Source organism: Pituophis catenifer, unplaced genomic scaffold (assembly GCF_029215685.1).
Source record: "Pituophis catenifer annectens isolate HBS135680 unplaced genomic scaffold, rPitCat1.0.hap2 SCAF_1, whole genome shotgun sequence".
In the NCBI taxonomy this organism is placed as follows: domain Eukaryota; kingdom Metazoa; phylum Chordata; class Lepidosauria; order Squamata; family Colubridae; genus Pituophis; species Pituophis catenifer.
In genome coordinates, this window is record NW_027256881.1 from 60,011,610 (window position 1) to 60,039,017 (window position 27,408).

Here is a 27,408-nt window from a genome sequence, read left to right on the forward strand (position 1 = left end):
TTGGAGCTAAAAGCCCTATTTAGTTTATTCCCACAATAATCAATGTACAGTGGAAATTAGGGGTGGTAGTACTTCAAGACAGTTTTTGACTCCTGGTGACTGCCTGGACAAATCCCTACACTACAAATACCTGGGCATTTTTCAAGCTGACAAACATTAAGCATACTGAAGTCAAGAAGATCTCATCATGAGATCTTAAAGTCCAAACTCATTGGAAGAAATGTGATTAAGGCAATTATCACCTGGACAATTCCAGTCATTAGAAAAAAATCAGCTGGAATAATAGACTGGACACAAGCAGAACTAAAAGCTCTGAATAGGAAGACAAGAACAATAATGTCAATAAATTATGCCCTTCATCCATGCAGTGATGTTAGATTACTTGCCAAGGAAATAGTTGGGCATGGAATGTTGCAAGTACACCAGATGGTTGAAAAAGAAAGTAGTGCATTGGAAGAAAATTTGTAGAACACTGAAAAACATGCATTGAACACCATGAAGGCTGACTGAATACCAAAAAGACCAAACTAGATTAGAAGACTCAAATGAAGAATAGTAAATGAGACATGGCAAGGTAAAGTATTACATGGCCAATACATTAAACAATAGCAGGCAAAGCAAATAACAAGATCAGGTAATGGCTAAAAACAGTTATAATGAAGAAAGAAACAGGCTAATTCTGGCTTCACAAGACCAAGCCTTAAGCACAAATGTATGCAATGCCAGAATTAAGACGACACCAATGCTACCTCCACAAAGAAGCTGAAGAAATAGTGCACCACCTAGTGAGCTGCTGCAAGAAAATCACACAAACTGACTATAAATAATGACATGCCAAAATAGCAATGCTGCTATTTTGTCTAATGAATGTCTGCAAGAACTACCATTTTCCTGCAAGGAAGAACTGGTGGGACCCACAAAATAGAAAATGAAGAAACTACAGGGCTCTGGGGTTTTAGAATTCAAGCAGACAAGCATCTGCCACATAACACCCAAGACTTAACAATTGTTGATAAGGAAAGACACAAAAGTCTTGATAGTGGACAGTGGAGTGATAATAGTGAACACTGACCTGGAGACAGCAGAATAGATCAGAAAGAACTGGAGACAATCATAAAGACCTGCAAATAGAAGTAGCATGACTCTGGCAAAAGAAAGCAAAGGTATCAATAGTAATAGATGCCTTGGGTGAAATGACAAAGCCTCTGGAGCACCACTTGAACACCATCAGCACTAACAAATCACCATCCATCAACTGCAAAAAGTGTCTTTATTTGGAACAATATATATCTGGCAACAATACCTTTCAATGCCATCAAACAGCTTCTGCCCTTCCCAAGTTCCTTGATAACAGTGCCAAATCCAGTCTAAACATCTGGCTGACTGTGCGACTTGATCATAATAATGAAATCAACAAACCCATTTCATTGTAAACCATATTCTTCTTTATTTTAATTCCAGTAGAACAAAACCAAACACAGTGAACAAGATTGCAAATCCCTGCTTTCTCAAGACAACAGGCAGCAGCGAGAGATTGGGGGTGGTGGGGAGGAGAAAAGGAGTCTCACTGCTATATTAGTGGGAAGGACATTCTCTGGGTGTTTACTTCAGCTATAGTGGGATGGAAGTTTGGCGGTCAAGCTAAAACTAGAACAAAATCTTCATGGACAGGGGAGCAAAAACCCTTTGAACAATTAGACTGACCCTTTTCCCCTAAAGCAGCATTTTTGAACAAGCAGACAGACCAAATAAATGTGGAAGGCTGCCTGCCACGTTAGTTAACCATTTATAAAAGACACAGAGACCATCTTGAGGGTGCAGTTAGTACTGCCAGGGTTCCTGAGCAAGGTGATGGCACAGGGAAAGAGGGAGGCAGGAAAGAGGGAAGATCAGCTCCTCCTCTTTAATCCACCTCCTCCATGCGTGATGCATCCTCGTCTCCTTCCAGGGGAGGGATCTCTTCAGATACAGTAGAAGTGGATTCTTCAACAGCAACTTCTTCTTCATCAATTCCTAGGAGAAAAGCATTGAGTATCTTAGGCCATGCCTGAATAGTGCTACACATCCATGACCTTAGTATGGCTAAAGGTACACAAATATACTAAAACTCTAAAGCCCACTATGAATATCTATATGGTTATAACTTAAATGTTAGAGATGTGAATAAACCACATTTATACACCAGAGTTTATTCTACAATTTAAGCATGAAGGTGGGCAAATGTTTTCTCCTTATTATAGGTAAGTGTTTTTGTATGTACAGCAATGTGTATGCATGTGTAATGAATCTGAGGCAGGGCGCTTACTCTTACTCTTACTCGTATGTGACCACCTGATCTTTCAAGATGCATCATTGAAGTTTGCATCAGAGCTTCAAATATTTTCTTGGTGCTTCAGAGTTTGGTATCTGATTCCAGGCAGTGCTTCATGTCTTTACCCATAACCAGCCAATGTGAAAGACTGCAGTGTTATGTGGACCACCCCATGTAGTTTACTTTACCCTCTCAGGACACATTTCTTCTTGTTAAAAGGTTAATACAAATTTATGGGAAGATTTCCAGGAATACTGTTACCCAAATCAAAGAGGTATGTTTTCGCTGAAGCCAAATATCCACTATTTCAGTGGTTCTCAACCTGTGGGTCGGAACCCCTTTGGGGGTCGGACGACCCTTTCACAGGGGTCGCCTAAGACCATCAGAAAACACATATTTTCAATGGTCTTAGGAATAATTTTATGATTGGGAGTCACCACAACATGAGGAACTGTATTAAAGGGTCGTGGCATTAGGAAGGTTGAGACCCACTGCACTATTTATTTTGCCAAATATCTTACTCTGGGGTGAAAACATCAGGGCAAAATACTAATATTGTGAAGCAGTCACTAGGCAAGTTTTCCCTCTTCAGATAATAAAAATATCAAATTCCTGAGGAGATTTTAGCAACTCACCTAATCCCAGCTTGATCATTCTATAGATTCGATTAGAGTGGGTCTGTGGATCCTCCAAAGAGAAACCTGAAGAAAGTAATGCTGTCTCAAAGAGAAGTACCACTAGATCCTTGACAGCCTTGTCATTTTTGTCTGCTTCAGCCTTTTGACGCAAAGTCTCTACAATGGGGTGATCGGGATTTATCTCCAGGTGTTTCTTGGCCATCATGTAGCCCATAGTAGAGTTATCTCGTAAAGCCTGGGCCTTCATGATACGTTCCATGTTGGCTGTCCAGCCATAGGTGCTGGTGACAATACAACAGGGGGAAGAGACTAGCCGGTTTGAAACTGTCACCTAGAAAGATAAGCCAAATTGTAAGTCATGGCACTTCAACAATGTATGATGGGGGCACAGGTACGCTCCCAACAACCATAATGACATCAATGCTCCCAACATCCATAAAGGGCAACAACATGACAATCTCACCTTTTCAACCTTCTTCTCTAGTATTTCCTTCATTAATTTGCAAAGATTCTCAAATTTAGATTTGTTCTCTTCCATCTTTTTCTTTTCATCTTCATCTTCTGGCAATTCCAGGCCTTCCTTGGTGACTGATACTAATGTCTTCCCGTCAAACTCCTTCAGTTGTTGAACACTATACTCATCAATGGGCTCCGTCATGTATATCACCTCAAAGCCACGCTTTCTCACACGTTCCACAAAGGCAGAATTGGCCACTTGTTCTTTGCTCTCTCCTGCAGTACCAGAGAGGTGGAAGTGGTAAATCTCCAGTTACACAATTGGACCTCCAATAATATCACAGCACAGTTCCCTTTTAGATATTAGCTTCCATAAAAGGGCACACTGTAAGTGTACTGGTTCTCTCAATATGCTGGTTATTAAAAACCCCAAATCCTTTCATATTCTAATCAACTGCTCCTATCCTACTACTATCAGGCAAGGAGGCATTCCAGCTCTTTTATGATGTCCAAAACTGGTGGTACCAGAAAGCAATGCCACTTTTCCTTATTTCATTTACTTTTCTATTTACTATTTTAACATATTTCTCTAATATTTATTTGAAATACCCATAGAATCAATAATTCATAGTAAAACTGGATGCTGTAGAAGTTTAAAAGTTATTTGTAACTTTAAGCAATACACTGAGAAAAGACAGTTTTATATCCACTGTTGTGTGAAGCCAGTATTTCAGCAGAGTAAACCAACTGCAGAAAACCCTAGGATTTTTGGAATGCAAATTTCATTTTCTATTATATGCATTAATTCTGCATATTTTAATTTGCATGTTTTACATAACGTAATGTAAGGAGAATTATGAATCACCATTTTTAACAATGCATTGAAAAAGGAGGAGGTTTTGAAACTTGAATATGGCATATAGAATTTGTAGGAAGATGAAAATATGAATATTCACACGGTCTTCTCAAAAGTCTACTTCCTTAAATACTTAAATTAAAACTGCTTAAGAGATTTTCAGGTCAGGTCTCTGCAATCCTACAGTTTAGAGAATGAACCCAGCTTTCCCACGCCACTTCATTAAGAACTAGGGAAGGCAATATGTCAGTACAGATGGTAATACAGGCTTCCAAAGAACCTAGAAAATTCAATGTAAGTCTCAGATCAAGAATAAGAAGATGGCTGTTCAGGGCAGACAGCATTCCTGCCATGTGATATGTTCAGTCAGGGCCAATGAACTGTCATTTACCTGTGATGTAATAAATGTTCTTCTGGTTCTCCTTCATTCGGGACACATACTCTGTAAGAGAGTTCATCTCATCTCCAGAATGAGAAGTGTGATAGCGCAAGAGCTCTGAGAGACGCTTCCTGTTGGCAGAATCTTCATGGATTCCCAGCTGAAAGTGAATGAGTTTTTATGTATTTATATATCAGGATTTATACAGACTCTCCACCCTCATTGCAACAGGGCAATCTAAACTAAAAAGACAAATCTTGATACCCTACGTATCAACATTTTCATTTTAAGTATGAAAATGAGCCAAAAACGGTAGCTGGAGACGATTATAAATCCTTTTCTTTTTATGTAACAAACAAAAGGATATTTTTTAAAACCAATATACCTACCTAAACAGCTTAGCAGTGTGTGTTTCACAGCTAGCATTGTTCAATAACTAGCTAAGTTAGGAAACAAACTAAAAAAATATTTTGAATTGTTGTGCTATCAAATGGATGGGGCAAAACGCTCACCTTCAGATTTTTAGAAAAGGCCTCATAGAATTTTTTATAGTTCTCTTTATCTTCAGCCAACTCTGCAAAAAGTTCCAGACATTTCTTGACAATGTTCTTCCGAATCACTTTGAGAATCTTGCTTTGCTGTAGCATTTCTCGAGAGATGTTCAAGGGCAGATCTTCAGAATCCACTACACCTCGAATAAAGTCTGTGTTTATAAGAGAAGTAAACAAAATCAGGGAGGTGGGGAGACAGCTGTGGCAGTGATGTAATCTAGGTAAGAACAGACTGATGAACATTTTTAAAACTACAGTGATTGGAGGATGAAAGAGAATGTGTATAAATACCATGCATATATTTATTGTCCCCTCTTCTAAAGTGCATTTTGTTCATATTTCATGTCTGATCGAGTTAATGCACTAAAGTGAAGAGATCTTTCCCATCCAACAATGACGTGCTATAGAAACTTACAAAGGATTTTTGCTCTGTTCCACCTGGATTTATTGTCAGCTTTCATTCTCCTAGATCCATTCACCTGGATCTATTTCTTCCCAAGGCATTTCCTATATCCCTACAGAGGAAGCCGTGCAATGCATTCCAATTGTTCTAAATAACTCCCAGTCCCTTCGCATTAGCCAAGCTGGCTAAGATTGATGTAAGTTTAAAAACACCTTGACTACACCAACGTGTCTTCCTTTCTCCTATAGAGCAAAGCTACTTATGACATTTGTTGCACAGAGATGGACACTGGGAAAAAGGTTAGGCCAGATAATTCACCTATCCCATCCCACTAAACATGTTTTTAAACAAAAGGAATTCAGGGATATATGCTTCATTTTTTTGGAATTGGATAAACAGGAGTGTGCAAAGGAAACCAAACTCCTTTTTGTCTCCTTTCAACTCATCAGCCCTCTCCCTGCTCTTGTCAGGTGTATCAGAGGAAAACATGATACAATATAGAGAACTCTGGGCTGGCAGAAGAAGGGATTGCAGTTCAATAGTAGGATACCAGCATTGCAAAATCCAGTTTTTGGGTGAACTATATCACTGTTATTAAGATGGCCTCTGTTTCAGAACAAAGATGCATTTTGTTCATATACATGGCCCACCGTAACTCCACCAACCTTGTACAGTACAGGCAGTCCTCGACTTACAACCATAATTGAGCCCAAAATTTCTATTGAGTTTTGCCCCATTTTATGACCTTTCTTGCCAGTTGTTAAGTGAATCACTGCAGTTGTTAAGTTAGTAACACGGTTGTTAAATGAATCTGGTTTGTTTCCCCACCGACTTTGCATCAAGCCTTGGAGTCTTCTTTCGGTGGAGGTGTTGGAACCCTGGCACTTTGTTTGCCAGAAGGTTGCAAAAGGTGATCACGTGTCCCCGAGAACACTGCAACCGTCACAAATGCGAGTCAGTGGCCAAGCATTTGAATTTTGATCACATGACCATCCACAACATTCATAAGTGTGAAAAATGGCCAGAGGTCACTGTTGTAACTTTGAAGTCACTAAGTGAATTGTTAAAAAGTTGAGGACTACCTGTAGTTGTTTGACAGTTGTGGTATCTAGTTCTAATCTAATGGGGGATTACCCAGGCATAAACCCTATTACCACAACATGATTTGAGTTGGGGCGGAGGGTTAGTGTGTCATGGGAACTGCAAAAAAAAGGGCTTAACTGACCCAGGTAATTAACCCTTGGGGAAGCTAAACACAGCCCCAAATAGCCACAACAGGGCAAATATTTGAACCCAGTCCAAAGACCAGTTTTCATACCTAGTTCTCCAAGCAAATTAAGAACTTGAGAAAGAATGGCCGAAAAAAGCAAGACTTCCTATTACACAGCTCATTGCCAGGGCACAATTCCCCAACATTTAACTGCCTACAGCAGTGTTTCTCAACCTTGGTAGCTGGCTGGGGGATTCTGGGAGTTGAAGTCCACCCCCATCTTCAAGCTACCAAGGTTGAGAAACACTGGCCTACAGCACTTTCTGCTGCTTCCATGGCTGATGAGGAAGGAGGCAGCAGTGCCATTAAGTCTCACCTGGAAACCTGTGTACAGGCAGTCTTTGACTTACAACAGTTCATTTAGTGACCGTTCAAAGTTACAATGGCCCTGAAAAAAGCAACATGAAATTTTTCACCCTTACAGCCGTTGGTAGCACCCTCCCCATGGTCACCTGATCAAAATTCAGACATGTTGGCAACTGGTTCATATTTATGATGATTATACTGTCTCAGGGGTCATGTGATCATCTTTTGCGACTTTCTGACAAGTGAATCTCAATGGAGAAACCAGATTTACTTCAGAATCACTGTTACTAACTTAACAACTGCAGTGGTTCACTTAACAACTGTGGCAAGAAAGGATGTAAAATGGGGCAAAAGTCACTTAGCTACTGTCTCACTTAGCAACAGAAATTTCAAGCTCTATTGTTGTCATAAGTCGAGGACAACCTGTATTCCCAAAATGGTGACTTTGAGCCTGATTACTGTCACTGTCTGTTGGCAAAACCCGTTCTGATTGGATTAGTGAATGAAGCATGTTGTGGGAACAGGGTGATTGTAAATGCAGATTAGGTCAGCTAAAGGGTAATTAAGCAACTTGTCATTCTAGCTGAAAAAGTGCAGGAAGGCTGCAGGACTTACTCAAATATTCTGGGATGAGTTCATCACAGCTGTCCATGATAAAGACCCTCCTGACGTAGAGTTTGATGTTGTTCTTTTTCTTCTTGTTTTCAAAAAGGTCAAATGGGGCCCGACGGGGGATGAAAAGGAGCGCCCGGAACTCCAACTGCCCCTCCACGGAGAAATGCTGGGAAGATTGGGAAGAACAAGCAAGTACCGTGAGCCCCTGACTAATTTCCAACTGACTAACATTCACTTAGAAGCAAGCCATCCTTGACCATAAAAAACACATTTTGTTCTTCCCTTTCTGCAATGTATTTGCTGCTGTTCCAAAAATGGTTTTAAGTGGCTTACTAATAATACAAAAACAAAACATAGAGAACAAAGGAAACGCAGCAAAACTCATTACCACTAACATCAGCAAACCATCCTATCCATTAACACCCTACAGGCAATGCAATTATGACAATTATCACCATCATTTCCCAAAGGTTTTCTAGAACAGCCAGTTCTTGGCAACTTTTTCCTGGATGCCAGTAGGGTTGTTATTGATTTAACCTCGGGCTGTGCATCCTCCAAAAGAGAGGGGCATTACTAGAAACAGCATGTCCCCTCAATTATGGCAATACAAAGAGACATGAAAGGTGCTCTCCCCAGATCTTGGCAGAAACTGTGGGAGAAAATGATTCCACAGATATGCAGGTCCTGCATCATGTAAGGTTTTAAAGAACCCGTACTTTGAATCACCCAAAGCTAAATGGAAACCAGTGTAGCTCTCTCAATCCAGCCATTAATTGGGCAAACTGAGAAATTACTTCAGCTGTTACATTCTGGCCTTTGCCCTAAGCTGGAAAGATATTTGTGACAAAATCTCCTGAAATAAGAAAAAAGTATGAGTTTTGACACAAATTTGTGTCAGAAAAAATTCCTTGTGCACTAGCAGAAAACTCCCAACTCTTCCTGAAGGTCAGAAAAGGACAGCACATACGGAAAGCAACCACCAGAGACAGACCTCATTTTCAATATTATCTTCTAAATTTGACATTAACAGGTCAAAACGAGTAAAAAAGAGAGGAAGTCTCATTCTCTCCTCCACCCACACCTCCCGACTTGAAGCACTATGCTAAATATCACTTTACGGAAAAACTGACATGAGGGACAATAATGTACACGTTGCTGCAGTCCCCATTATTTCCATTCACCTAAATCTTGAGGCAGGGTCTTATATTTACTGCTTATTTTGCTTATGAACAGAAGCACGGGTGGGGGGGGGGGAAGAGACACCAAAGTTTTTCCTTCACAGGGTGAGCTGCCTTTAACGCTCTCATCATGGAACACTTAAGTCAACAGTTAAGGAACACCTTGAAATATTCTCTGCTACAGCAGTCAGAGAAAGCAGACGGAAGAAAAGAGAAGCTGAAAGTTGTGTATCAGTGAGAGCTGCGTTAATGGGGAAAAAATGTGAAAGATATTCTGTAGCAAGCAAAACAATGTGTCAAGATTCAGGGCTCTCTACCAGGCAGCTGTAAACATTAAGCATGGTCAGTTCTAAAGAAGCCCATCAGCTGCCATTTGGACCTCTCTGCTAACTGCGAAAAACCTTTTGCTTAGATGGACATCCAGATCAGTTCCCCCTCTCATCGCCCAAGTCGCTCACCTTGACTGCCAAGTGGTCTTCCCAGTCATTAGTGAGGCTCTTGTAGAACTCGCCGTATTCCTCCTGGGTGATATCATCAGGGTTGCGGGTCCAGATGGGCTTGGTCTTGTTCAGCTCCTCGCGGTCAATATACTTCTCTTTGATCTTTTTGGTCTTCTTTTTGCTCTTGCCGCTTTCCTCCTCCTCCTCATCCGAACCCACATCCTCAATCTTGGGCTTCTCTTCATCTTTGGGGGCTTCCTCTTCCTCCTCCTTCTCAGCTTTCTTCTCCTCTTCCTCCTCTGCCTCATCATCGCTGATCTCCTTGTCCCGCTCCTTTTCCAGCTACAAAGGCAAGGAAAGGTGTTACTTAAGGTCTGCCGGATAAAATAAGGGAGGGGCAGATACAGCATCCTTCACATCAAGTCTACTGCAAGCGCTCAGAAAATGAGACAAGTCCTTTCCTTAGGACAGTTCAGGAGCTCCAAGCTTGTTTTCTAAGAGATCTTTGAGGATTTATGCTGCCCGTGTGAGAAAGTCCAACTTCGGATTCAACAGAAAACAAAACAATGCTTTTGAGCACTTGAGCGTTAACACCTGTCTGTAACTTCATGAAGTAGCATACCTTTTACCTTTCTTTATTTCCCATTAAACCCAAGCACAGTTTTTAATACATTTCTATTTTAGCTTTTCAGAACAATTGGGAATGGATAATGTACAGGTAGCCCTCAATTTACAACAGTTCATTTAGTGACTGTACAAAGTTACAACGGCACTGAAAAAAAGTGACATGACCATTGTTCTCACTTATGACCATGGCAGCATCCCTGTGGTCACGTGGTTTACATTTGGAGGCTATTGCTTAACGCATTGTAAGCCGCCCTGAGTCTCCGGAGAAGGGCAGCATATAAATCAATTTTTTTTTTAAAAAAAGACTTCATCGCAGGCAGAAGAATTCTATGTTACAAGATCATGCAAGATGCTCTGGAACAATATGTGTGGGGTGTGGGGTGTGGGATGACAACACATGCATGATGACATCACTGTGTGTATGCCATTGTTTTGACTTCATCAGGTTTGTTATAATGTTGGCCATATTTGAGTAAATCTGGAAATGTCACATTTACCCACAAGGTATCAAGTTATATCTGTCCAAACTCAGAAAACGTATCTTATGCTTGTCTGAATGCACTTGCGTGTTGGAAGAAGACAACCTAAGTGCTGATCAGATGATTGTTAAGTCAAGGACTACCTGTAACTCTTTGTATTAGCATAAGGATGCCTCTTCAAACTTTAGCCAAAACCTGCTTCTCTCCAATTCTTACCCATTGTTTCCACTTCTGTTTTTTAGAAAAAGAGTGACTAAATATGCTTGCTCTGTGTGCAGGATAGCCCTTCAGATATCTAAAGATCATTACCTCTTTTTTCCTTTTTCTCTCCAGGCAAAACTCTTCAACCGTTTTTCAAAAAACATGGTTGAAAGACCTTTCACCATTCTGATCATCCTCCCCAAGATTAATCAATGTTCTTCTTACACCGACTTACTTTCAAAACATATTTTGGGAATATGGGGAAACCCAATTGCTACCAGGGGAAAAAAGATATTCTCAACCTTGGGACTGTTCAGAAAGTACTTCCCCAGAAGCAGGAATGTGAAATTGGCTGTAGCAAAGAGCTAAAAGCAGCAATGATATTTATTATCAGACCTGTTGGTCCACAATACATACATAGAGGGTGATGGGGTATCCGATGAACTGTGAGTGCTTCTTCACAACTTCCTTGATACGGCGCTCCTCCAGATATTCTGTCTGATCATCCTTTAGGTACAAGATCACTTTGGTGCCTCGCCCAATTGGTTCACCTAGAAGGCAAAGAGAGGCAAAGAGAGCCATTTTACCAGGGTCAGATACTGCATTGAGTTTTGAGGCCTGTGCTATTTACTCTTGAATCTAAACTATAAGCAATCCAGGTCAGAACTTAAAAATGGGAGCGTTTCTAGCAAAAGCAAAATTACTATTTGCTCCAAAGATTCTCCTCCTGCCAAATACACACACTAAAAGTATAATTTTCTAGAAATATAGTCTGTATTTTAAAAAATATCCTCCTGAAAAGCACAATATTTTCTGGGGAAAGGGGTGAAATGTAAAATTTGTTACTACCAGTTCTGTGGGCATGGCTTGGTGTGGGAAGGGTAATGTGACTGGGTGGGCGTGTCCAACTTTTTTTTTTAACTTTTAAAACCATTTTTTCTACAATCTCTTCGACTGAAGAGGTTGTTAAAAATGCTTTTAAAAGCCTCTGATGATCCCAGCTGAGCCACGCAATCATCAGAGGCTTTTTTTTTTTACTTTTAAAAGCATTTTTTCGGCTGAAGAGGTTGTAGAAAAAATGCTTTTAAAAATAATTTAAAAAAAGCTTCTGATGATTGCGCCGCTCAGCTGGGCATGGGTGGGTGGAGGGGCAGGGATTTTTGCTACCAGGGGAAATGCTGCTGCAAAAAAAGTAATTTAACAATGGAAATGAAAAAGAAAAAAGAGTAAAGGTATCCAATGAAATGTGATTTCTGGAGGCATATGAAGATTTCAATTAGAGGTATGCCCACAATGCTAATAAGCAAGGCACTGTGTAACCGCATCGTATCCAATAAAATACAGGAAAAAGCTGTGGCTTCAGTTCAGGTATACATTTTAATCTAGTAATAATGTGAAATCATGAATATCACTTTATGCATTAAGTTTGTCTTAAGGACAATAAAAATAGACCAACCCATTTTTTAAAATATTAAAAATATCCCACCATCTAATGTTGACCACTCCATCACTGTTCCTTAGCAACATTCAGAATGAATGGTGCACTTCAAAGCAACTAAGAACCCTGGTTCAACCTCCTCCTCCCTTGTCTCCCATCCCTCTTTAGGTGGCAAATGTTTTCCAAAAACACAAATCACTATGTACCATGATCAATCCGAACAGTGAAGGAGCCTCCTGCAGATGATTCCCAAGCATATTGCTCATCATCATTGTGCTTGGTGATGACCACAACCTTCTCGGCCACAAGGTAAGCAGAGTAAAACCCCACACCAAATTGCCCAATCATGGAGATGTCTGCGCCAGCCTAAAAAACAAGGGATGCAACATGTATAACAGGCAACAGTAACTTACAGTATCTACCATACCAGATTACAAACACAGGTTTTGACATAGCTGCAAAAGCATGTTTTATCCATAGGGAATTCAGCTCAGCTAAAACCTTATGCTAAATTTAATTTAATTTAAATTTAAATTCTTACGCCAAGTAAGAATAGGGTATAATTCCGACTACATCTTATGCATATAGAAAGCACATCTTGGACATAGGATTCCATATTCTGTAATGTTTGGTTTTGATTTTATTTATTCAATTTGCTTAGCCACCTTCTTAACATACATGACTCTGGGCAGTTGATACCCCTATAACTATTTTACAGACTCCATGCCACCACTAGATCCTTAGGTCATGCCTTATTTATTTTTAAAGCAAGTTTCCTGGAAATGCCTTGGCGAGGTTTTAAAGTACACAAACAAGACAAGCAGTATCTCAGATAGTCAAAGGGATCCAAGAACCCCTTTCCAGTAGAATAAATCATGCCCATGATGTTATTTTGCTTAAGGTAAATTAGCTTATTCACTTCTTTTTTTGTTAGTTACTTAGACTCCTATTTTGATGCTCCTGCTAGTTTGGCCTCTACTCTATAGACATGAAGTTCTGACAATCCTCGTCAGACAATTTTATCTCTTTCAGCAAATGCCCTTCTACACGTAAGTCAGTTTCTATCTACAGAAGACACATCCATCACCAAAGGAATTCAGGTGATCGCCAAGTTTGAAGTTATACATTTTTAAACTCTCTACTTCCTTTTATCAGGGTGGAATCAGGGCAACTAAATGAAGCTGAGCATTTACTGGCCGGATGCCCTTCCTCACGCCTATGCAGAGTTTGCAGCATATCCTCTTTATGCCCGTAAACATCTGTTGCTGCTAGGATTGAACTCTCAACCTTCCAAGTGGGAGGCATCTTCACCTCTAGATCATGCACCACTCAATTTTGAGGATATACATATTTATGACAAATTAACCACACTGTGAGGGAACTTTGATGTCAGAACTTCATAGCTACGTGAAGACCCAAAGCATTATCAAAAGTCTAGGTTGAAACCACTCACCTGCAATGCTTCCATGAAGGCTTTTGTGCCAGACTTGGCAATAGTTCCCAGATTGTTGACAAGATCTGCCTTTGTCATTCCAATGCCAGTGTCCACCAGTGTAAGGGTACGGTCATGGGGATTGGGGATGATATCTATTTTCAACTCCTTGCCACTTTCCAGCTTTGAGGGATCTGTTAGACTCTCATAGCGGATCTTGTCCAAAGCCTAGAAGGTTAAAAATTGTAAGTTTTGTGGATTCTGTCAAGCTTCAACCATTATTCAAGGATCTATATTATCTCTAGTTTTAAAGAAATGAAGTCCAGGAAACAAAAGATGTTTTAAACTTTAAAAAGAATCCCCCCCCACACACAAACCTACTCTAAAGCATATGTCTGTTGTGAACAGCACAAGGACTCATATACTTACTCTAGACAAAATTTCCGGTGAGAAAAAAACATATTTCTTAGTACAATTTTAATTTCCATTCAGAAGGGCAACTCTTTGAATTCAAAGGTGCTCATTCTTAGTCACTGAGTGTATGATCATAATCTAGCTCTGCTTTATTAGGTTTTAGGAACAAAGGGGGACACCATATTGTTGCTTTCTTGAAAGTAAGGCTGATATTCTCCTGTACTTCATAATTTAATCAAAGAATTTAGAGATATATTTTGCTTTGGAATAAAAAACAATCAGACATGGCAAATGCCTCACCTCCTCTCATATAGTACAATGAATTAGATGATCTCAGTAAGTGTCAAACAAAAAAACATGCATGGACTTGAAATTGTGAAATCTGCAACCATAAAATGAAGTGATGATCTTGGCTTAAAGGAATTCACCAGGGTTCACCGGTAATTATCACTCAATAAAGCCATGTTCACATTTACAGAAGCATGGCAGAGAGGGCAGCTGATACACAGCTACTTATAAACCAAAAATAGGAAAGAGAGAGGGGAGTCTTAGGTAATATGCCCCTAATGGGCTTGACTTTACATTGAAAGCTGAAAATCATATTTCAAACAATAGAGAGGGCTAGAACAGACAAGTGGTTACAGCCAAGGTAAAATTATGCTGATTTAATGAAAAGATATTTTAATTAAAATAGGATTATTAAGATTACTCTCCCTGCATTTAATATAATCAACACTGCAATTCAATAGCAAGCTTTTGAAGCATTCCAGAAGTACATTCAAGACTTTTAGAGGACAGATGGGCATTGATCCTGAAGTTATACAACCTGAGATAAATCAGGGAGGACTAAAATTGAGAAGCCTTGTGGGATTCTCAAGCACGTAGCTAGCTACTAATGGGAACAGAACAGAGAGACAGATGGACTATTCATGTGATCTTAGCTTTGATTTTATGCCCAGTGGCAGACATTCAGCAACACAATTGGTCTGTCTTCCATTATGCTAAAGCCACCATGTTTCCTTATGCCTTCACATTACAAAGGATATAACATTAGGGCTCAATTCCGTTATTAAAAGTTAACACATCAAATAATTTTTGCAATTATTGTACCTATTAACTCTCTTTTCTTATCAAAACAAAAACAAATATTAGTGTGCTTATGTTTTAGAAAAAAGTATACAAGAATATGAAACAGCCATGTAAAAGAACTCACAAGAATTACTAACCTAATGGCAGAGGAGCAACAGGGAATTCTACTTTCCCTTCTAACATTTGCTTGGTCATTAAACTGAGCCCAATTGAGGACTAGAACTCTGCACATTTCTTACCAAATCCATCATTTGTTTACGTGATTTTTTTACCAATGCCAATTTTTTACCAATAGTATTGAAATAGAACATGCCTTAAAGAACTAGATTTACTCCTTAAATCAGAAGTAATGTTCTTTAATCAAATTCACTATTTTAAAAAAAGCTGTTTTGAATTCCAATAATCAGAACAACATAATATCATGCTATTATAATTCATACTATAATATTGTCCAGATCACTTGTCATATTTCTTTTCCAATCTGGTGTCTTCTACATGGGTTGGATTTAACTCCTATCTCTTGAGACTTCAGGGCAAAGGACTACAAGATTTGATTTAAATGTTAGTTTTTATTCAATCCACTCCAAGTACCAATTTCCCTGCACTCTTGCCTTTTCCTTTTCCTCTGCCCTAGCTCCAAGTCTCTATACTCACATCAGAGGCATTGGAAATTATCTCCCGCATAAAGATTTCCTTGTTGGAGTAAAAAGTATTGATGATCAGGGACATAAGCTGGGCGATCTCTGCCTGGAAGGCAAATGTTTCCACATCCTCTTCGCCATGCTGGATTTCTTCAGGCATCTGGAAAACAACTCAAGAGTTCACATCCTTTGTAATAGGCATATACCTTTTTACAGAATGCTCAAAGTTGCATCTTATATTGTGGATTGTAACAGCCAACTACCTTGCAAGAGAAATCTCTAGCATTGCCTGCCTTTAAAAATGGAGGACAGAGACTATGATTGGCTTGTATTTTAGCCCTAGTTTAATAGCCACAGGTTGCTGAAAATAAGAAAGTGGATGACTCGGCAGGGAGCAAATGGCATGCTTTCTTCCTCCTCTACTAGTATACCTATTATATCCTACTACTAGATGGCAGCAGCACTCTCCAGCACAAAACATAACCCTCCTCATTCTCCCATCTCCTCCAGGTCCCTAGAAAATTACTTCTAATAATGAGCATAGTGCTACAGCAGAACAGGGCATTTTTAGCTCTGTTACAATACCTTTACTAAACCAGAACATCAGAAATCTGAAGTTCCAGACAAGATGTCAGCCCTCCCAGGTAAACCAGACAGGTAACGGGATTAGATAAACTAATTCTACTTTATTGTAAGGCCATATGAACATAATCTGCAAATCAGAAAGTACAAACTTCCCACAACCGCCTTTTAATTGCTTGAACCTAGGACAATCCTTCCTGAATTTCTTTCTCTGACCATTAAATTACTAAATTTTATTTTATAAAATGTATTTTATTTCCTTCCTCTCTTGTCAGATTGTTTCCTAATAAGCACCATCTCTTCCACTCTTTCCCCAAGGTCATCCACACATTCCATTACATCAGCACAGCTTAAATCTAGATTTAGGTTGACTAACTTCCAACACATTGCGATTCCTACATCCTAAACTCCCCCCCCCAAAAAAACCCCCAAGGATTTATAGCCAGGATTATTTCGTGGTTTAAAGAGATCAAGGCTCCGAAATGAAGCCTCCTAACATGTTTTGCAATGCTACCCTGAGATCCACCTCCGCTTTTTTTTCTTTGTTCTTTTGATTCCTATTTTAATCACGCTGAAATGTCCATGGATATGAGCGAAAAGAGCAACAATCTCAGCCCTTAAAACTGATCAAAAAATAGATAATATCTATCTATCTATTCTATCTATCTATCATCTATCTATCATCTATCTATCATCTATCTATCATCTATCTATCTATCTATCTATCATCTATCTATCTATCTATCTATCTATCTATCTTCTATCTATCTATCTATCTATCTATCTATCTATCTATCTATCTATCTATCTATCTATCTATCTATCTATCTAGGTTTGCATCCAGCCTTAACTCAGAGATGGTGCTCTATAATGCCCGAAACATACATACACTGTTCAAAAAATAAAGGGAACATAAGCAGAAGACATCCGAGATCTGAATGAATGAAATAGCCTTATTAAATACCTTGTTCGTTACATACAGTAGTTTTGTGTTCCCTTTAGTTGTTTGAGCAGCGTATAAACTACTGTATGTAAAGAACAAAGTATTTAATGAGGCTATTTCATTCATTCAGATCTCGGATGTCTTCTGCTTGTGTTCCCTTTATTTTTTTGAGCAGTGTATATACAAACGTATGTACCTATGTTTCAGGCATTAGAGCGGCGTCTCGTGAGTTAAGGCTGGATGCCAACCTATTTACAACTCGCGAGGGACAGAAATGAAAGCAATGCCGTTTTGCAACGCCGAGGAGCGCGGGGCCCTCGAGGAAGGCGCAGCGCCAGACACGGGTTTCGCCCTGCTCGCCAGAAGGCGGATAATCGTAAACCAAACCGGACGCTAATCCGAGGCTCGACACTCAAGCATGGCAGGCTGGCGGCGGCGGAGGCGAAAGGGGGGGGGGGGTTGTTGGCAGGCAGGCCTGGCGCAGTGCACGCACTGCCACAGCGCTTTGCCCGCCTGGCTAGGCCTCACCCCCCCCCCTCGCGGCCACGCCGTGGATTAACCCGAATCAGGCACCCAGGCGGCCTAAGCACCGGCGAGCCCCGCGAATTGAGACCCCGGCGGTTGGTAAGAGACCCGGAGGCCGAGGCGTTCGGCTCGCCTGAGAAAGCACGTGGCCCGGGGAAACTGGCCTCCTCGTCGGTCTTTACTGCGCCAGAGGCGGCAGCGAAGAGGGGGGAGATAGGCGAGATTTTCCGGCCCGTTTCCATGTAGAAATTGGAAGAGAATATTCGATTTTTCCATTTCTGGGTGGAGGAGGAGGCCGCTTACTTTGATCGACGAGCGGGAGAGACGAGCCTGGAGCACGGCGTGACCTTCCGACAGGGAGAGCTGCGCAGCCCGGAGAGGAAGTGCCGTCGTTTCCCTCGGCCCTTTATAGAGGCTGATCGCGAAATCCTTCGGGCCTTCGCTCCGTCCGCCTTAAAAGGGCCTCTTCTGAGATCGACAGCACCCTCTGACGGCGCTGTGGCTGTGGGCTGCCTTTGTTCTTCCCCCGCTTTGAAATGATGCCATTTCTTATCTAATAATGGACGAAATCATTTCATTTCATCGTTAAGTGTTCTAATCTCTTTTAACATCCACCTGTTTGTCTTATACGCTGAAAAGCAACGTTTCCAAAGCCCACAAAGCATGCGTCCATTTGCATCGGATTATGAAATCTCAATTTATTTTTTTCTCCGTTTGGATGTGTGATGGATGTATCTGGGGCAAATGCTGTTTTTCTGATGGCACACACTATCTCCACTTTTTATAAGAGCTCACATTAATAGCCTTTTAAGCCTAATTTTCATTCTCCTTCAAGTTGCTTTGATTGATGGATTAATAGGTTAACCACACATGTTTTTATTTGAGAATAATATTTAATTCATGGGGATGTTTTCCCAGAAATCTAGGCACTTAAAACTAGGTTTGTACAACATGCATGCTTACTGCTGTTTAACCCAAATGTTTCAGCTTACATAAATACACTGACCTATAAACTGATTTAGTGGCCTGGATTTACCTAAAATACTAAGATGAAATGTGACTAGCTTGCAGTATCCTATGCAAACCCTGTCGTAAGTATTGTGAAAGCAAAACATTTTAAAATCATCCCCAAATGAAATTATAGTGTACTCTTTATTCCATTTTTTTCCTGAAATGCCTTACATACCACAGAATGTCTCTAGAGTATGATTTCATGGACAATTCCATGATCTATAATATATATTTTGATATATATTATATATATAATATCAAAACATTTGAATTAAAGGGGGGTTATAAATGGAAGCTTTGTTCTAATTTAAGGCCAAAAAAATTATGAAGCCAACACTGAAGAAATATCTGAGGGTTTATTTCTTGCTAAGTAGATTTGGTTGACAACTTAAAAGACTTTGAAACCTGGATGTCAGAATTGAGCATTTTGTGATACTATTTGAAACTTCCAGAGCCAACTTTTTTTTTTAATTTTAGAAACTTTAAGGGCAAAGGTGGCTTCTTAAACCTTATAGATGCATAAATACCCTTAAAAATATCAACCCACCTTCTTTGGGTTGATTTTTGACATCAGAGAAGAAGTTATGGGCCACAAAGGGACCCCAGTTACATTGTGTCAACCCAACCCTCTTAAATTTCTTCCCACAAACAAAAACAGAGCAGGAAATTCCAAGCCTTTATTCCAAGTTTCCAGCAGCCTTCAGTCTTACTGCAGTCAGTTCAGAAATATTAAACGTGCTGCACTTGAAGATCAGCCCCATTCCTCAGCTAATTTTATGATTGGTAACTTTCAACCCCAACTTTTCTCCAGTGTTTCCAGCTGTAACAATTCATGGCAGATATAATTGCCCTTCCTAACAATGTTAGGTTATAGATCAGTTTCCTGTCTACCATCAGAATAGCATCAGGAAATCAATAATCCATTCCTGGTTAGCAGATGATGATGGAGATCTGCTCAGTGATAACTGAAATTTCCAATAAAAGAGAATATGTATAGCTCAGGGCTGCACTGTGAAGTTTTTAGTGGATTTGCTTGCTGATATTTCATTATTAATCTAGGTAATATGAGTCTTCAATGTTATGCAGTTAGGTAATGAAATATCTGCAAGAAAACGAATTCAGAGAGGACCAAGGATCCCACTATAACAAAAATATATGGATATACTTCAAGTCTCTAAAATGAGTAATAAATTAGTGTTTTTATACAACCACCTTGCCTATTACATGCTCTTCTATCTGCCGACCAGCTACTTTGATATTTATAAAAAATCCCAACATAAATGGTTGGGGAAGAATATTAAAATATGAAATTTCTATCTCTTCAGAAGTCCAGAACTTGAAGATCTGAAAGGCTCAGGCTGAAACATAAAATTTCTGTTTTTAGTTATCAGTAGTTCTACAGTTCGTGCCATAGAGAAATTGAATTTAAAACAATAAATCGGCTTGAAAATGTTTCTGACGGGGTCCATGGAATGGCTCCGAGTCCGTTTTTAATGCTCGTCATTGTTGCAATCTAAAGGGTTTTTTTAATCTCGTGGTGTATATTGTGGGACCCACCGAGCTTTCTCTCTTAAGTGAAAGCAAATGGGCGGAGACGTTCAGGTTCAGCGCTTTCTCCTGTCTCCTCTTAGTGAGGTTCTGCAGTGATGGCGGGGGTTAAAATGGGATCTAAAATGGGGCTTGCACGATTAACAGCTCAAGAGGCGATGAAAGGAACTGTCTGTCACTCTTCAATTCCAAACGTTTTGACTTGAAAACCTGGCCCCCAGCACATCCCGAGAAGCCAGAGATCTCGCTGGAGAAAGCACTTGTCCGCGTTCAGGGACGTTCGCTCGTTCTTGCCTTTGGATTCCGCGCAAACTTTCTCCGCAAAGCTCTCGACTCTTCCCACGGCGCGGTTCCCTCCGGGAGGGTCGCTCAAACGGCTTTGATTAGCGTGTTTCAGGCCAGGGAGGCCGGCAAGGACTATTTTCGGAGAGCCTTCCCACGATAGCGCAGGGAGACAGTATCGTGGCTGGTTGGTGATGAAACCGTAGTTTCTGCGCGAAGACTCCCGCCTTGCTGGTTTCGACCGTCGGCTTCTTTTCCTTTCCCGCCCTTTCCCCCGCCCTTCCCACGAGAACCTGAAAGTCTCGTTATTGCCAGCAGAGGGAGCTCTAACTTCATCTGTCTTCCTCTTTTGATGCCTAGGTGGATGCATCCACTGACTAGACTAAGGAGCTTTCCCTTTGCATCGCCGGTTCAGCTGATGTTGCAAAAGCCAGAAGGGCGTCAACGATCGGCAGGGCAACAGCTTCCCCTACATCCCAGGGAGAGAGACAGGCGCTTCATTTCCCAACCTCGCCTATCTTGAGGTTCAATGGGATGCTGCCCGTCTGCCCTCTTTATCTTGTAGCCCCGTCAGTACAGTTGGAATGTCAACCTGAGCCAGGGGTGGCTTCTAACCGGCTTTACTACTGGTTCTCTTTGTGCACACGCTTTGCGTGCGATCGCCTCTTCGGTTGTGCGCTTTGCGTGCCATCGCCGCGCACATGCTGCCTTCGCTCGCATGCGTGCCAAAGTTGAGCTTTGCGCAAGCATGTTGCGAATCTGCCCAGCTGAGGTGTGGCAATCCACTCTGCCGCACTTCTCAGCTGGGCGAAAAAAGAAGAAATATAAGGTCGGAATAACACGGGGGCAGGCGGGAGGGCCCAACTCCCGAAGAAAGAGAATCGGTTCGGTGACCTACCAGCTCGGCCGAACCGGGCTAAACCGGGAGCAACCCACTACTGACCTGAGCCATAAAATAAAGGGGCAAAAGTGAGGAACAATAACCCCACTTCTTGTTCCTGTCTCTTAAACAGGTAATTGCATTGCAACTCCTAAGTGCTTGGAGCAACTTATTAGGCAGGCCCTAATAGGACGTGGTGGCTCAGTGGTTATGATGCTGAGCTTGTTGATCGAAAGGTCAGCACTTCAGTGGTTCGAATCCCTAGTGCTGCGTAATGGGGTGAGCTCCCGTTACTTGTCCCCGCTTCTGCCAACCTAGCAGTTCGAAAGCACATAAAAAATGCAAGTAGAAAAATAGGGACCACCTTTGGTGGGAAGGTAACAGCGTTCTGTGCGCCTTTGGCATTTAGTTGCCGGCCACATGACCACAGAGACGTCTTCGGACAGCGCTGGCTCTTCAGCTTTGAAACGGAGATGAGTACCGCCCCCTAGAGTTGGGAACGACTAGCACATATGTGCGAGGGGAATTTTTACCTTTACCTTTACCTTACATAATATATACAACAAAATTGGTTTACCTCCTTGATGCAATCATAACAGAAAATGCAAAACAACATAAATGGTATAGAGAATAATCCCTATACAAGTAATTTTGGAAAAAAGACTAATAAGAAGTTTATGTATGTGTGTGGAGTGATTGTGATTGGTATTTTGGAAACTGGTTCCTACATGGGCATGGTATCACCATGACACTGAATAGTTCCAAGAAATTCATCTATCATAGCAGATAATCTGATAGCAGCTTTGAAGTGCTTGTCATGTAAAGACATTTTGCTTAGTCCATGAGACTGCAGCCACGTGTGGCTGATTACCCCCTTAGACGGTTACAGTGAGGGTAGAATAAACCTTTTAGGCCCAGTAAAGTGCTATTCAAAAGTGCTCAGTAGGCTGCTTGGTGGGCGGACTGCTAGGAGCTTCATTCCATACCCTGCTTCTACTCCATCAGCTAGGCAGCTTCTGGGCCTAGGTGTACTGGCCTTCTGGTCATTTGGACTTTCAGAAGACCAGGAGACCCAGGTTCAGAAATAGCTCAAGCAACAAGTTACCCTTGTGGAGTATTTCTGCAGTAACAACCTCTCATTTGGACAACTTGAATGTGTTAAAAGACTGTCGGAGTCAGCCATGCCAAACTTTTAAGGAGAGGATTGTTGCATTTTTCACTGCTGACACCTAGTGGAAGAGGAAGAACCAAGGAAGGTTGCAATGAGCATGAAAAGTGGAGGGAAGAGGGAGGGAACAGCTTTTCTCCCCTTTTCTCTCTTACCAAGATGACAGGAAAAGGAGCTAGTGAATGGAACTTTGTGCCAGTTTTCTGATTTCAGCATTAACAACTTGTGAAATAGCATTAGCATCAGGATCAATACTCTAAATTCTAAATATCTTAGTTGGTTAAACTGAGGAGAGTTAAACCAAACTCACATTTAAGTTCACTATCACATAACAGTGGAACAGTGGAACTTTATGGCAAAAAAAATTCCAACATATTTATAGCCAATTTTTCTTTATATATCATGCTTATTTGAGGGACTGCCTCTTCCTGATTTTATCTGCCCATCCCACCGGATCCAATAGGCATGTTACAGCTTCCATTGTTTCTATATGACTGTATATGACGTTCTATGACTGTAACCTTGTTGCTGGTATCCTTACGATTTATATTGACTGTTTTTGATTGCTTATTTGTTCCCTATGACTATCATTAAGTGTTGTACCTTATGATTCTTGATGAATGTATCTTTTCTTTTATGTACACTGAGAGCGTATGCACCAAGACAAATTCCTTGTGTGTCCAATTACGCTTGGCCAATAAAGAATTCTATTCTATTCTATTCCTATTCCTATTCTAAGGAGCTGCATTTGGCAGGCCCTATGAAAGAAACCTTTCCTGCTGTGGTGCCTGCTGTGATTGTAGAATCTTCTCTCCAAAAGATTAGTTTTTGGCCTCGTTATCTCCTGAACTTTCAAAGATCCCTCAAGACCCTGCTATGGCAACCAATGTGGGGACACCAGGGGATGGGTGAATTCATTAGGTTAACTGTTTTCACTAACATCCTTCAATTTATTATACTGTTTATATCATTATACCCCCCTCTAAATTAAGCAAAAATACCCTTGCATTAAAGAAATTCATAGGGCTCCAACTATCTTACTTTCATGGGTATCACTGTTATTGAAGACAGTGCCCTCTATATGCTATGCAGGAAAAATAATGCTTGTGGCCAATAAAATAACCAAAGGGCCAGTCATCATTATGTGAACACCTTTCATAACTTATCCTCTGTAAGGCAAATAAGGCTGAAAGATATAATTGCTTCCTAAATATCCCATTACAAGTAGCCCCCGAATTACAAATGAAATGGAGCCTGCCCATTTGTAATCCGAGGATTCAAGGGAGTGAATTTTGTACCTTAAATGGGATCACTCCCTCCTTTTGCCCATGCATTCACTAATCGAATGCAAGGCTCGTTAAGTACACATGAGGTATTTCAGGGTGGGGAAGGCCATGGTGGGGGGGGCCCTACTGATGGAACAGGCCACCTGCCTAAGACCACTCAAGGCTACCCCGACCCACAGAAATACCTCATGCTCCCCACAATTGCTTTCCCCCCCAACCTGCCATGCTGGGTCACTTACCTTGTGAAGATCTAGCAAGCAGTCTCCTTGTAGGTTGCCAGCTAAAATGGAGCTTCTGAGGGGCGAATCCAGCCCTCTGACACTGTTCGGCCCTCTGTGGACCTCCCCTGGCCCGTTACAAGTTGAAATGCAGCTTCCAAGGGCCGGAACCCCTGGAAGCTCCATTTCGGCTTGCAACAGGCCGGGAGAGGCACACGGAGGGCCAAACAGAGCACCAGATCCATTTCAGCCTGCAATGGGCCAAGGGAGGCTCATGGAGGGCCAAATGTAGCACCGGAGGACCGAATTCGCCCCTCAGAAGCTCATTTCGGCCGGCAATGTTCAGGACGAATGTTGCAGAGCAGGGGTGGTATTCACTTACCCTCGCTACCGGTTCACAAATGTGAGCGCGCGCATATGCGCAGAGGGCCTTCCATGCATATGCAGAGCATCAAAAACGTGGATAAATGGGACGTGATTACGTCTGAGCGGGTGGGCAGAGCTTCCCGCAGCCGCTGCCACCAGTTCGTCCAAACCGGATAGAAGTGGCTGAATACCACCACTGTTGCAGCCTCTGCGGTTGTTCTTAAGGGCAAAAAACTGCCTTGGTGCTGCAAGATTCGTAGTTTCGGGCCTTGTTCATAAACACTAGGGGGCGCTTATCATGTAAATTTGAACATTCGCTAAGGGAATGCTCGTAACTGGGGGATTACCTGTAAATGCTTTTAAAGATACGCGATTATGTTCCAGCATTGAAGAAGAAAAGATCCATGATTCCAACAACTGATGTCATTCTACACTTTTAGTGTCATGTTTAGAAAAGGTGACTGTAAGCCTTTCAGAGATCTTCTGCATTTTATTTAAAATTTCCCACTTTCTGCTTAGCTGTAAATATTTCAGAACCCAATAACAAAACTGCTGTCTTAATTCAAACCACTGAGCAACAAATAAAGGAGCATTATATTCCTTGCTATTTGGGGATGTTACACAATTTAAATCAGGGGTGTCAAACTCATGGCCCACGGGCCGGATGCTTCACGTGCTGGCCGCACCTACCCCCGGTTTAGCAAAGGGGGGGAAAAGTCCCGATACGTCACGTGACAATGATGTGACGTGATTTTGACACCCCTGATTTAAATGCTTTACAAAAGACTTGATGTATTTTAACTTCTTAAATATATAAATATGCAGCCTTGACTCACAACCACAATTAGGACCTGAATTTTGGTTGTTAAGCAATGCAGTCCTTAAGTGAGTCATGTGACTAGACCTAATTTTATGACCCTTTTTATGTAGTTATTAAGTGAATCAGATGGTCTCTAAACAAATTTGGAATTTCCCAATTGATTTTGCTTGTTGGAAGCTAGTTGGGAAAGTGACAAAATTGCAAGACACTGCAACTGTCATAAATGCAAGACAGTTGCCAACTGCTTGAATTGTGACTACAGGGAGGTGTGCCTGCATGTGCAATAGTCCTAATTTTGGGGACCAGTCATCAGTCACTTTTTCCAAGGTCACCATAACTTCAAATCATCGTTAAACTAACATTTTTAGATTGAGATGATCATTATGTATCATTATGACCCAGAGATGGCAATATATAAAGGTTGACCAATAGATGGCGCTCTAGTTCCATTTTTCCTTCACAAAAAAAAGACCAATCATAGTATGGTACCATATTAAGGCCAGGCAATTGATTTTAGGATGTTGAAAATCACTACTTTCTAATATGATTGGTCTTTGTTGTATTCCCATATGAAATGGACTTTTATACTTAACAATAGTAAATAATTTAAATACAAGGTAACATTACAGCTTCAAGCTTTACCAAAAAAACACCACCCTTATTTTTTATTTGTTACCTTTCTCTTAGAAAAAAAATTGCCATTTTTAAACAGAGTTCAAATACGCAAATCCTGAGTTTCGTAAATTCATGAAAAAGCACAGAAAACTGCAGGGGCTCTGAACAGCCGGGCTTGGGAATGATCTGTTTTATCGTTTGCACTATGCTGAAGAGTTCATGAGCTCATTTACCACTGCTCCCTAGAGCCAGATCATGCAAAATCTTGGAAAAGAGACAAGGTGAGCCTTCAGAAGAAAGGACGTATTCAGTTTGTATACAAAATACTTCCGTTTTCAAAGTAACCAGTACTTCAAGGCCCCGAAGTTGTTGTCCAAACTACTTAAAAATGTGGAAACAGCCAAGGTCCGCTTTCCATCACCCGTCTCCAAGTAATAGCTGTTGAGCTGTTCTTGCCTAATTCTGAATGTCCACAAACCATGGATTTTAGAAGTTTGAACATGCAGCAAGAAGAGGACTCCTTTTCCATGGAGTCATTTAATGAAGAGCATTTTGGGGGTACAGCAGCTTCTTCAACGTCTTGCCTTTTGAGGGTAGGGCAGCACTAATAAAGCGTGAGCACATTCAACAAATTCACAGGAGCAGCTGAAAAGCTGGAAGGTGGATTGGGAACAATTCTCTTTTGCCACAGATAGTGAAGCAGAACACATCGAGACAATGTAAATCATTCATAGCTGGCACTGGTAAAGTGTGTGTGCGTGTATGTGTGTGAAGGGGGAGGTCTTATACCCAAGGAGAAGCCAGGCCATCTGGTCAGTAAGAGAGTAGTCCTCTTCCAAGCCAAGAGGTATTAAGGCAACAAGTTCCCAGGAACCAGGCAAGAAATACTCCATGGTAATATAACTCTACTGCTCTTCTGCCCAGAGATGCCCCACGATATCTTCATTAGATTGCGTAGGAGAGTGGAAAGGATAAGATGGCTCCTAAAGCCAGACCCAAGGAGAGGAAGAAGGCCATGATGGCTCCAGCAGTTTCCGCTTCATGAGACAGCACCTTCCTAGAAGGAAAAACAAAAATTAGTCAGCACAACGTCCAGCCGTCCAAATACCAGTTGCTTTTCCTTCTTTACAATTCATTCATCTCAAGCCACACTTACTTGGGTCCAAAGCACATGCAGAGGCTGGCCAAGTAACCATTGGAGATGGAGAACAACAGCATGAAGGTGAGGTACCAGGCATCGTGAGCAAAGATGACAGGCAGGTTACGGCGGGGCTGCACGTTACACAGCATGAAGAGGGGAATGAAAATCAGACGGATAATCACCAGGAAGGGTAACAAGCGGCTCTCTTTTCCAGGCTGTGGGAAGGGAAGAACAAGAATAATATATTACGATATCAACATTAGACATCACTGTGATAAAAAGAAGACTGGAAAATTATA

The 27,408-nt window shown here is 41.2% G+C and overlaps 2 protein-coding genes across 6 annotated transcripts in view; both read right to left on the reverse strand.

Annotated features, from left to right (window-relative positions):
- Nucleotides 1–1,422: 1,422 nt before the first annotated feature.
- Nucleotides 1,423–18,181, reverse strand: HSP90AB1 (heat shock protein 90 alpha family class B member 1). The gene is made up of 12 exons (XM_070932463.1): nt 18,078–18,181; nt 15,738–15,884; nt 13,602–13,808; nt 12,355–12,514; nt 11,128–11,261; nt 9,422–9,745; nt 7,786–7,951; nt 5,153–5,343; nt 4,653–4,800; nt 3,413–3,681; nt 2,947–3,280; nt 1,423–2,013 (listed from the first exon to the last, which is right to left on the reverse strand). The coding sequence occupies exons 2-12, from the start codon at nt 15,882–15,884 to the stop codon at nt 1,904–1,906; spliced, it is 2,190 nt and encodes a 729-aa protein (XP_070788564.1). The 5' UTR covers nt 18,078–18,181; the 3' UTR covers nt 1,423–1,903.
- A 6,843-nt stretch (nt 18,182–25,024) lies between these two features.
- Nucleotides 25,025–27,408, reverse strand: part of SLC29A1 (solute carrier family 29 member 1 (Augustine blood group)) — an 89,947-nt gene continuing 87,563 nt past the window's right edge. For all 5 annotated transcript variants that reach the window (XM_070932467.1, XM_070932464.1, XM_070932468.1 and 2 more), the window contains 2 exons: nt 27,125–27,324; nt 25,025–27,025 (listed from right to left, as the gene is read on the reverse strand). In XM_070932467.1, the coding sequence (XP_070788568.1) occupies nt 26,914–27,025; nt 27,125–27,324 (312 nt within the window). In that variant the 3' untranslated portion in view covers nt 25,025–26,913. The remainder of the gene's footprint in view (nt 27,026–27,124; nt 27,325–27,408) is intronic.